The following is an 11,948-nucleotide window of genomic DNA, read 5'->3' as shown; positions in this document are numbered from 1 at the left end:
TTCAAAGAATTTCAGAGTGAAGTGGAGAATCATTGTAACAAGAAAATAAAGTTTTTCTGCGATTTGATCGTGGAGACGAATATTTGAGTTACAAGTTTGGCCTTCAATTAAAACAATGTGGAATAGTTTCACAAACTCATGCCACCTGGAACACCACAACATAATGGTGTGTCCAAACGTCATAACCGTACTTTATTGGATATAATAGTGCAATCTATGATGTCTCTTACCGATTTACCACTATTGTTTTGGGGTTATGCATTAGAGACAGCTGCATTCACGTTAAATAGGGCACCGTCTAATCCATTGAGACAACACCGTATGAACTATGGTTTAGCAAGAAACCTAAGCTGTCGTTTCTTAAAGTTTGGGGTTGCGATGCTTATGTGAAAAGTTTCATCCTGATAAGCTCAAACCCAAATCGGAGAAATGTGTCTTCATAGGATACCCAAAGGAGACAGTTGGGTACACCTTCTATCACAGATCCGAAGGCAAGACATTCATTGCTAAGAATGGATCCTTTCTAGAGAAGGAGTTTCTCTCGAAAGAAGTGAGTGGGAGGAAAGTAGAACTTGATGAGGTAACTGTACCTGCTCCCTAATGATGATGATCATGTAACTTCAGATCAAGTTACTACCAAACCTCGTAGGTCAACCAGAGTGAGATCCACACCAGAGTGGTACGGTAATCCTGTTCTGGAGGTCATGTTACTAGACCATGACGAACCTACGAACTATGAGGAAGCGATGATGAGCCCAGATTCTGCAAAATGGCTTGAGGCCATGAAATCTGAGATAGGATCCATGTATGGAAACAAAGTATGGACTTTGGTTGACTTGCCCGATGATCGGCAAGCCATAGAAAATAAATGGATCTTCAAGAGGAAGACGGACGCTGATAGTAATGTTACTATCTACAAAACTAGACTTGTTGAAAAAGGTTTTTGACAAAGTTCAAGGTGTTGACTACGATGAGATTTTCTCACTCATAGCGATGCTTAAAGTTTGTCCGAATCATGTTAGCGAATTGCCACATTTTATGAAATCTGGCAAATGGATGTCAAAACTACACTCCTTAATGGATTTCTTAAAGAAGAGTTGTATATGATGCAACCAGAAGGTTTTGTTGATCCTAAAGGTGCTAACAAAATATGCAAGCTCCAGCGATCCATCTATGGACTGGTGCAAGCATCTCGAAGTTGGAATATACGCTTTGATGAGTTGATCAAAGCAGATAGTTTTATACAGACTTGCGGTGAAGCCTGTATTTACAAGAAAGTGAGTGGGAGCACTACAACATTTCTGATAAGTATATGTGAATGACATATTGTTGATCGGAAATAATGTATAATTTTCTGGAAAGCATAAAGGAGTATTTGAAAGGAGTTTTTCAAAGAAAGACCTCGGTGAAGCTGCTTACATATTGAGCATCAAGATCTATAGAGATATGTCAAGACGCTTGATAAGTTTTTTCAATGAGTACATACCTTGACAAGATTTTGAAGTAGTTCAAAATGGAACAGTCAAAGAAAGAGTTCTTGCCTATGTTACAAGGAGTGAAATTGAGTAAGACTCAAAGCCCGACCACGGCAGAAGATAGAAAGAGAATGAAAGTCATTCACTATGCCTCAGCCATAGGTTCTATAAAGTATGCCATGCTGTGTACCAGATCTATTGTATACCCTACACTGAGTTTAGCAAGGAAGTACAATAGTGATCTAGGAGTAGATCACTGGACAGCGGTCAAAATTATCCTTAGTGGAATAAGGATATGTTTCTCGATTATGGAGGTGACAAAAGGATCGTCGTAAAGGGTTACGTCGATGCAAGTTTTGACACTGATCCAGATGACTCTAAGTCTCAATATGGATACATATTGAAAGTGGGAGCAATTAGCTAGAGTAGCTCCGTGCAGAGCATTGTTGACATAGAAATTTGCAAAATACATATGGATCTGAATATTGCAGACCCGTTGACTAAACTTCTCTCACAAGCAAAACATGATCACACCTTAGTACTCTTTGGGTGTTAATCACATAGCGATGTGAACTAGATTATTGACTCTAGTAAACCCTTTGGGTGTTGGTCACATGACGATGTGAACTATGGGTGTTAATCACATGGTGATGTGAACTATTCGTGTTAAATCACATGGCGATGTGAACTAGATTGTTGACTCTAGTGCAAGTGGGAGACTGAAGGAAATATGCCCTAGAGGCAATAATAAAGTTATTATTTATTTCCTTATATCATGATAAATATTTATTATTCATGCTAGAATTGTATTAACCGGAAACATACTACTTGTGTGAATACATAGACAAACAGAGTGTCATTAGTATGCCTCTACTTGACTAGCTCATTGATCAAAGATGGTTATGTTTCCTAGCCATAGACATGAGTTGTCATTTGATTAACGAGATCCCATCATTAGGAGAATGATGTGATTGACTTGACCCATTCCGTTAGCTTAGCACTTGATCGTTTAGTATTCTGCTATTGCTTTCTTCATGACTTATACATGTTCCTATGACTATGAGATTATGCAACTCCCGTTTACCGGAGGAACACTTTGTGTGCTACCAAACGTCACAACGTAATTGGGTGATTATAAAGGTGCTCTACAGTGTCTCCGAAGGTACTTATTGGGTTGGCATATTTCGAGATTAGGATTTGTCACTCCGATTGTCGGAGAGGTATCTCTGGGCCCACTCGGTAATGCACATCACTATAAGCCTTGCAAGCATTGTAACTAATGAGTTAGTTGCGGGATGATGTATTACGGAACGAGTAAAGAGACTTGCCGGTAACGAGATTGAACTAGGTATTGAGATACCGACGATCGAATCTCGGGCAAGTAACATACCGATGACAAAGGGAACAAAGTATGTTGTTATGCGGTTTGACCGATAAAGATCTTCGTAGAATATGTAGGAGCCAATATGGGCATCCAGGTTCCGCTATTGGTTATTGACCAGAGAAGTGTCTCGGTCATGTCTACATAGTTCTCGAACCCGTAGGGTCCGCATGCTTAACGTTCGTTGACGATATAGTATTATATGAGTTATGTATGTTGGTGACCGAATGTTGTTCGGAGTCCCGGATGAGATCACGGACATGACGAGGAGCTCTGGAATGGTCTGGAGGTAAAGATTGATATATTGGATGATATGGTTAGGCCAAGGGGTCAGGCCCGCGGGGCTATAAGTCGGTGCAAAAGGAGTTTTGCGGAGGCCAGCGGGCCAAACGCCGGAGACCCTGGCGTCTGGCCCTGGGCCAGACGCCGAGGCCCATGGCGTCTGGGCCAGACGCCAAGGATTGTGGCGTTTGGTCCTGGAGTCCGAGTGGGACTCTTGCCTTTCGGGCAAAACCGACTTTGAGGAGGCTTTTGCTCCAAGTTTCGACCCCAGGGCTCAACATATAAATAAAGGGGCAGGGCTAGCACCAAGGACACATCAAGAAACACCAAGCCGTGTGCCGGCAACCCTGTCCCCTCTAGTGTATGCTCCGTCATAGTTTCTGTAGTGCTTGGCGAAGCCCTGCGGAAATTGTTCTTCACCAACACCGACACCACGCCGTCGTGCTGCCGGAACTCATCTACTACTTCGCCCGTCTTGCTGGATCAAGAAGGCGAGGACGTCATCGAGCTGAACGTGTGCAGAACTCGGAGGTGCCGTGCGTTCGGTACTTGGATCGGTCGGATCGTGAAGACGTACGACTACATCAACCGCGTTGATATAACGCTTCCGCTTACGGTCTACGAGGGTACGTAGACAACACTCTCCCCTCTCGTTGCTATGCATCACCATGATCTTGCGTGTGCGTAGGAATTTTTTTGAAATTACTACGTTCCCCAACAAATATATGCTTAATTAAGGAGATCGAAGAGTTATCATGGTGAGGGGCAAGATTGTGATTAGGAGGATTGAGAACATGAGAAGCAGGCAAGTCACCTTCTCCAAGCGGCGTCGTGGCCTGCTGAAGAAAGCACGTGAGCTGGCCATCCTCTGCGATGTCCAGGTCGGTGTCATCATCTTCTCCTCCACTGGTCGCCTCTACGAGTATGCCAACTCCACCGCCACCACCACCATGGGCACGACCATGCCTTACATCATTCAAAACTACCAATCTGCACAAGAGCAACATCAACTATTGAATCCATTGTCACAAGTCATGGTATGCATCCATTCCTTGTAACCTTTTTTTTACTCTTAACGTTCCAAACTACATGATGTTTTTTACCTGTAGACATGCAGTTTGCATGATGGCGTGATGCAACTTTCACTGCTAATTTTTTTATACAAATAAGTTGGTAAAATTACATAGTTATAAAAGAAGTTTTCAGAAAAAAAAAGTAATGATGTTATGCTCATGTGACCAATCTCAGTAAAAATGTACATATTGATAGTCAAATTAGAGAGGTTTGGTTCTTACGGTATGCATACACTTTTAGCACTACACTGTAAGCCTAAAACAATGCTTATTTGGCAAACACCCATAATAGTACCACTTCTTATTTTATTTTATTTTGCACAAAAGTTGTGACACTCATTTGTAACAATTTACAGTAACTTAAAGTTTCTGATAATAGAATGTTTTTCTAGTATTGGCAAGGGGAAGTCTGGAAATTACAGCAGGAAATGCAGATGCTTCAAGAACATCATAGATACAATTCTTAATTCAGTTCCTTCAAATGCTACCTACCTTATTTAAATAAGTTTGAGTAAAGACTGGAAAATGTATTCACGTCATCCCGTTATATTGTTTGAATGTCAGGAAGCTAATGGGGGAGAGATTCTCAAACTTAGGAGCCAAAGACTTATGTTTAATGGAAAATCAGCTGGAGAAGGGCTTACACCGTATTAGAGAAAAGAAGGTATAGCTGATCTCCCTCAGTTTGTTCTTATTTATGCTAATCATTGTACCCTCTTCCATAATCATGACGCCAATAGTTTTATCGGAATGATAATAACTATGTGTCACCTGATACCTGTTTAGGAACAATGTTTTGCCAACCATATTCTACAACTCAACGAGAAGGTTCGCCAATATTTCTATCACATGCGTGTACAATTTTACTTAGTTGCCATTATCGTGTAAAGTTTACATCATGATAATTCAGTAAAGTGACATTGTAGGGATACATCTTTCATCAAGAGAATATTCGACTCTCTGGGAAATAAAGCTTATCCATGAACAAAACTTGGAATTAAAGAACAAGGTGACTGTCTGACTTGACTATGTATTCAAATCATTGTGGGGGTTGAGATTAATAGTGCTGATATTGGTTGCAGCTTTGTGTATTGAATGGATATTCTAAGGGTGCAACATATTATCCTCCAAGTCAGAATATATAAATGAAAAGTATTAGGGAGCAGTAATTCTGCCAATTATATATAACATGGCAGACTCTTCTGGTATTTGAGTTTACAGCTTCATAAAGATGCAGAAGCTGGGAGTTGAACTTTTTTAATAGTTGTATCGTCTTGATATGGTGCGGATAATCAATAAAATGAAGCTAATACAGACAGGTTTTTCATTTGCAAGCGTGTGAGATATTGTGTTGGCTATTGATTCGTCATATATATGTGCACGTAAGTTGTTACGCCAAGCTTTCACCTATTGCGGAGAATTCTCCAGTACTGTCTCCCGTACGAGTCTAGGCAGTGACTCATTTCATTTGTGGCTGATCATCCTCTAGAATATGACTGTTGCATATAGTTGTCTTGATCATCTATAACTAGGTTGTTCAAAATGTTTTCACCATGTATGTTCAATCTTTAATTTTGGATTTATACCCATGAAGAACCTGAAGTATTATTTTTCAAGTGCTAATAACTGATCAGCCAACTGGAGTCTCTGCTGAGCTCTTCTGTTTGCCGAGTCTGCTACCCTGCAAACTGGTTGTTCGCCGTGATCCCGTGGAGTAGATCTTGGCAAACACAAATGAACTTGGTAAAGACCGATTTTCCAGTAGTTTGACCTGGGAAAATAAAAATACTTTACTTAATTAATTTAGCTAGAGAAGCAATAAAACAGCAGGGAGAATCAGTACCTCCGTCTTTCTCCACTCATCCCCAAACACCTGAACGTACATACAGCTGTGATGCAAGAGCAAAAAGAAAGAATCAAACCAGATCAGATCAGAGTGGTTGCATCATTAAGGACTGCGTACTAAAGATCAAGTGGTGGTGGCATAACTCAGAGCACCAAATCTGGAAGGAAATCATCTTTACTCTAATCTAATCCATTACTAGCTCAAATCAAGATCGGAACGTCGCCACTCGCGTGGACTGCACATTTTTTGCATCGTGCTCTGTGGCCACTTTACTTCTAACCTTAAAACTGTCCTTTTTTGGATGAGCCAAGTGGAAAGCTAGCTAGTACATATGTGTGCTCATAATCTAGCACCCTTAAACAACATGGTACTACTAGCTAACTTTTTATACTTGGATGTTTACCTTTAGCACCCAAATGCCAATGTTCCTGCCACACCCACCTCAATAAATACGGCTATAATTATTATCCGTTAAAAATCACAACAACAAACCTTTGCTAGGTGTCTAAATACAAACTTCAGGCAATATTGTAACCACCATAAGCGAGAAATTGATTGAAAAGAAACTGGAATTCAGGTATTTATGCGCAAACAAAGGTTGCGCCGACGTGGCCGATTCGTACCAAAGACGTAACCGGGTTTATTGGTTGTGGTGGATCTATGACTTCTTAATCCACAAGATATGGAATCTTACACGTTAGAGCATCATACGTTTGATATTAGCATCAAAAGTCGTACCTCGATTGCCGAGAAAAAGTCATGCCGTTTGTCGCCTTCCATATCAACCGTGTTAATATACAATTGGACAGTTGTACCAAGATATAAGTACACTGTTATGAGGAAAGTGTACTACCAACATGTTATATGGTAGCCGAGATACAATTGATGGCTCCAAGACATGAGCACACAAACTTTTTTGCAGGCATGAGAATGTTAGACATAATCTTGACATGCATAAGTTTGTTAGCCGGGCCATGCATGATTGTTGGTTAGTAGCTTGGTCAAGTCGTGTGTGGCTGTTAGAGAGTTTCCAGTAGAAGATAAGGTCAGTGATTAGTGCGTCCAGGTTTTTACGTTAGGTGACTGCATGGTGGTTGTTGCCGTGCATGTAGCTAGCTCAGTGCGTGTGTGTGCGTGGAGTTAGTGGCCGGTGGGGTGGGAGGGTCGTGTGTGTGCGCCCATGTATAATACCCCATGTACTGATCAACCGGAGGCGTCGGTATGAGCTGAGTGTAGCCATGTAGCCACTGTAAGGAAGAAAAGGATTGGAGCATTCGTGTGCCCGTGGCGGCGTTCGTGCGCCGGCCGAAAAATCTTGTGTCCACTGTTCTTCTTCTTTCACCTCCGTTCGAGTGAGAAGAGAGGTAGCTAGAGGGCTGCGGTTCCAACAGAGAACACAACTTTTAATAAATTAAGTGTATCATTCGTAAGTTACATGGTAAAGTGTGGAGACTCAGTTGGATAGCTCTACCCAGATTTAAGCACACAGTTGTGAAGAAAGTGTGTACCACTACCCTCCACATATACGTTGCAAGATGGATTAATTAAGGAGATCTAAGAGATATCATGGCGAGGGGCAAGATTGTGATTAGGAGGATTGAGAACATGAGCAGCAGGAAGGCCACCTTCTCCAAGCGGCGTCATGGCCTGTTGATGAAATCACGTGAGCTAGCCATCCTCTGCGATGTCCAGGTCAGCGTCATGGTCTTCTCCTCCACCAGTCGCCTCTACGAATATGCCAGCTCCATCGCCGCCACCACCATGGGCATGGCCATGCCTTCCATCATTCAAAACTACCAATCTGCACAAGAGCACCATCACCTGTTGAATTCAGTTTCACAAGTCATGGTATGCGCGCATGCATTCCTTGAAACCTTTTTTACTCTCAACGTTCCATACATGATGTTTTTAACACGCAGACATGCAGTTTGCATGATGAAACTTTGAATGCTAGTTTGTTTTATACAAAAAGGTTGGTAAAATTACAGACTTGTAAAAAAGGTGTAATAATGTTAGGGCATCTCCAACGCCAACTCTCAAACCGTCCGCATACGTATGGACTGTGAGGTCCGCACGTGTTTTGCCATCCAACATCGGCATGTATCGGTCTGCCGACCGGTCCGGGCGCATTTCCCCCCGTAAATTGGAAGCAAAGTTGGGGGCGGAGTTGGGGGCGGGGGGGGGGGGGGGGGGGGCTTTGCCGGAGTCCGAACAACGGCCACTAGGACTCTGACACTCCCGCCCCACAAAAATCCCCCTTCTTGGTCCCATTCTTTTTCAATCCGCCCCTTCTCCCCCTTGCTTTGCATCCGTACCCTCCTCCTCCGTCGTTGCCGATGTACCACTCCGGTCGCCGCATAGGCATTGCCGGACGTCCGTAACCAGCACCGACGCGCCCGCTCGCCTTTTACGATGGCACACTCCACCCAGGACCCGTCCGTAGACAGGTACACTCCGCCCCTGTCCAGGACGTCCATGGTGGACACCACGCCCTATAGGTGTTCGGTCAAATGCCGTTGAACTTATTTTCGAAAGCCATGTTGTTCTTTTAGAGTACGAAGGATGGTGGGGTACTCGATGATGGATGATGAGTTGTTGTGATATGCGTGGTTGGTCGTATCCGTGGATTTCATAGGCAGGAGCAGAAGGGGGCTCTTCTGGCAGCGTGTGCATGATTCGTTTCACGCGCGAAAGCACATTTCGGCTCTACAACATGCACATCATCCATCATCGAAATGTGAAGTCATTATCATGTCGATGATACGCCATCAAGACCACCATCACCAAGTTTTGTGGCGCGGTTGATATGCTGGAGGCAAGGTGGCCATTGCACGCGGCTACCAAGGAGACCGTAAGTTTTGTTTCTTCTTGCTCAACTTATCGATTGATTGATTGATTCAATTAATGTTTCTCTACACATTGTGTAGTCTGTATGTGCTGCCATGGTGTATCACAAGCTAGAGGGAAGACCATTTACGCACATACATTGTTGGATGAAACTCCAGGGGCAGCATGTGTGTGGACGACAATGATCCGTTCATTAAAATCTTGTTGAACATCTGGTTAATCTAGTTGATTGAACTATTTCTAGTTGAGTTTGAACTATTGTTGTACTAGACTTATTTGCATGCTATGTATGGATGATTTATGCTATTTTCTATATGAACTTTAATGAATTTCGTCCGGTATGTTGAAACCCGGCTTGAAATGTATGTGAATATCGTTGGATGACCAGCTCCCGCATCCGTGTCTGTAGACTGTTCCCCCGTCCGCGGATGGATGCGGGGGGAAATTTGCGTGTCAGCGTTGGAGATGCCCTTATGCTCATTTGAAAAATCTCAGTAAAAATGTACAAATTGATAGTCAAAATAGAGATGTTTAAGTCTTATATTGTATGCATATACTTTTAGCACTACAACTTAAGCCAACAAAGTTATGCTTGTTTGGCAAATACCCATAATAGTGCCAGTTCTTATATTTTTGACAAAAGTTGTGACACTCACTTGTAACAGTTTACGGTAACTTAAAATTTCTGTTTTTATAACAGAAAAATGTCTTTTTTTTTCTAGCTTTGGGAAGGGGAAGTCCGGAAATTACATCAGGAAATACAGATGCTTCAAGAACATCATGGGTACAAGTTCTTAATTCAGTTCCTTCCAGTACCCGATATCGAGCTCCGGGGTGAAAGCCCAGATCTGAAGTCTGGCAATGGCGATGGTTATACATCATTACCTTGTTGAAAGCATTGCTCGGATATGCTCTGACTGTCAGGGTGAAAACTAAGGTTCTGGCCTTGACTGGCTGGATCCGGTGACAGTGGCGATTGAGCGCCGCTCCCTTCCTGAAGGTGTTGTTGTTGAAGAACCTCGTCACCCATATGGTGTGTCAAGATGGTTGTGCGAGTATGGTCTTTCCTGTAGTTTGCCGACCATGGATCCGAGCACTTTGGATTTTCTTTTGTTTTCTTTATTTATTTTTTTCGTCATGCATAGCTTTGGTCTTATATGACATTGCTACTTGCAGGCGTGTTTTTGTGTGTGTTGGTGTTGGCTGTGTGCATCCTAGTTATGCAGAGGCCGGGTGTGTGCTCATCGTGTTTGTATTCTCTTAATGCTTTATCTTGAGCTAATAATATCCACCATTTTTAAAAAATAATCAATAAAATGAAGCTAATACATGCTTTTCATTTGCAAACGCATTAAATGTTGTCCTGGGTGTTGATTCATTATATATGTCCACTTAAGTTGTTACGCCATGCTTTCATCTATCACAGAAAATTCGCCGCTGCTGCCTCCCGTAGGAGTCTAGGCCGTGTCTCAGTCCAAGTTTGGCTGATCATCCTCTAGAATATGGTTCCTGCATATAGTTGTCTTGAACTCTTGATCATGTTCTGCCTAGCTTGTTCAAAATGTTTTCACGATGTATGTATATTCTTTAATTTGGGCTTGTATGCATCACCCGATCCAGAGTCCAGGGGTTATCCTCCTTTTTGATTTTTTTGAAGAACTTGAAGTATTTTGTCTAGTGCTAATAATTGAGATGGGAAAAGAAAGATGCTTTAATTAATTAATTTAACTGGAGAAGCAAGAAAGTAGCAGGGAGAATCAGTGACTCCAGCTTTGTCCACTCATCCCAAAACACCTGATGGTACACACAACTGAGCTGATGCAAGAGCAAAAAGAAAGAATCAAACCAGATCATATCAGAGTGGCAGCATCATTAAGGACTACATACTAAATATCAAGTGGTGCCATGACTCAGAGCACCAAATCTGGAAGGAAATCATCTTTACTCTAATATAATCCGTTACTGGCTCTAATCGAGATCGGAGTGCCGTCACCCGTGTGGACTGCACATTTTTTGCATCGTGCTCTGTGGCCACTTTACTTACTAACCTTAAAATTGTCCTTTTTTGAATGAGCCAAGTGGAAAGCTAGCTAGTACATATGTGTGCTCATCAATCTAGCAACCTTAAACAACATGGTACTACTAGCTTACCTTTTATAACTTGGATGTTACCTTTAGCACCCAAATGCCAATGTTCCTGCCACACACACCTCAATAAGTACTCCTACAATTATTATCTGTTAAAAATCACAACCAACAAAGTTTTCCCAGATGTCTGAAATACAAACTTCAGGCAATATTGTAACCACTATAAGTGAGAAATTGATTGAAAAGAAACTGAAATTCAGGTATTTATGCGCGAACAAAGGTTTCGCTGATGCAGTTGATTCGTGCCAAAGACGCAACGAGGTTTATTGGTTGTGGTGGATCTATGACTTCTTAATCCGTAAGATTTGGAATCTTACACGTTAGAGCATTGGGCGTGCGATATTGGCATCAAAAGTCGTACCTCGATTGTCGAGAAAAATGCCGTTTGTCACCTTCCATATCAATCGTGTTAATATACAATTGGACAGTTGTACCAAGATATAACTACACGTTACATGGTAACATGACGACATACAATTGGATAGCTCCATTGAGCACATTTTTTTCTTTTGGTATGAGCACACAACTTTTAATAAATTAAGTGTACCATTTGCAAGTTACATGGTAAAGTGTCGAGATTCAATTGGATAGCTCTACCCAGATATAAGCACACAGTTCCCGAAGAAAGTGTACCACCCACATATACATTGCAAGATATGGACACACCGTTTTCATGAAAGTGTACGCCCACATACTAAGAGGTATGAGCACACGGTTTTGAAGAAACCAGAAACCACTTGCCTCTCAAGACGAAATTAGAAACAAATCTACAACTTTGAATAGGCACCTACCGCAAGTGCTAGTCTGTTTCAACGGTTCGAACAAAAAGAGGCTGGCTTGGTAGCTGACGCCATATTGTACGGCACAATTTATGGCTACACGTCAGAAGCCAATAG

At 42.1% G+C, this 11,948-nt stretch overlaps 1 protein-coding gene across 1 annotated transcript; it reads left to right on the top strand.

Annotated features, from left to right (window-relative positions):
- Nucleotides 1–3,893: 3,893 nt before the first annotated feature.
- On the top strand, nucleotides 3,894–4,865 carry LOC123163785 (MADS-box transcription factor ANR1-like). Its single transcript, XM_044581164.1, has 2 exons — nucleotides 3,894–4,175; nucleotides 4,776–4,865. The coding sequence occupies exons 1-2, from the start codon at nucleotides 3,894–3,896 to the stop codon at nucleotides 4,863–4,865; spliced, it is 372 nt and encodes a 123-aa protein (XP_044437099.1).
- Nucleotides 4,866–11,948: the final 7,083 nt, after the last annotated feature.

The sequence above is a fragment of the Triticum aestivum genome, chromosome 7D (genome assembly GCF_018294505.1).
Source record: "Triticum aestivum cultivar Chinese Spring chromosome 7D, IWGSC CS RefSeq v2.1, whole genome shotgun sequence".
NCBI lineage: Eukaryota > Viridiplantae > Streptophyta > Magnoliopsida > Poales > Poaceae > Triticum > Triticum aestivum.
Note: the sequence above shows the minus strand (reverse complement) of the source record. Positions and strands in the feature narration are given on the sequence as shown.

What these genes read in the sequence shown, in the direction of transcription:
- LOC123163785 (XM_044581164.1), top strand. Translation starts at nt 3,894, where the DNA reads ATGGTGAGGGGCAAGATTGTGATTAGGAGGATTGAGAACATGAGAAGC. An exon ending in ATCCATTGTCACAAGTCATG is followed by an intron (nt 4,176 to 4,775) that starts GTATGCATCCAT and finishes TTTGAATGTCAG; the next exon opens with GAAGCTAATGGGGGAGAGAT.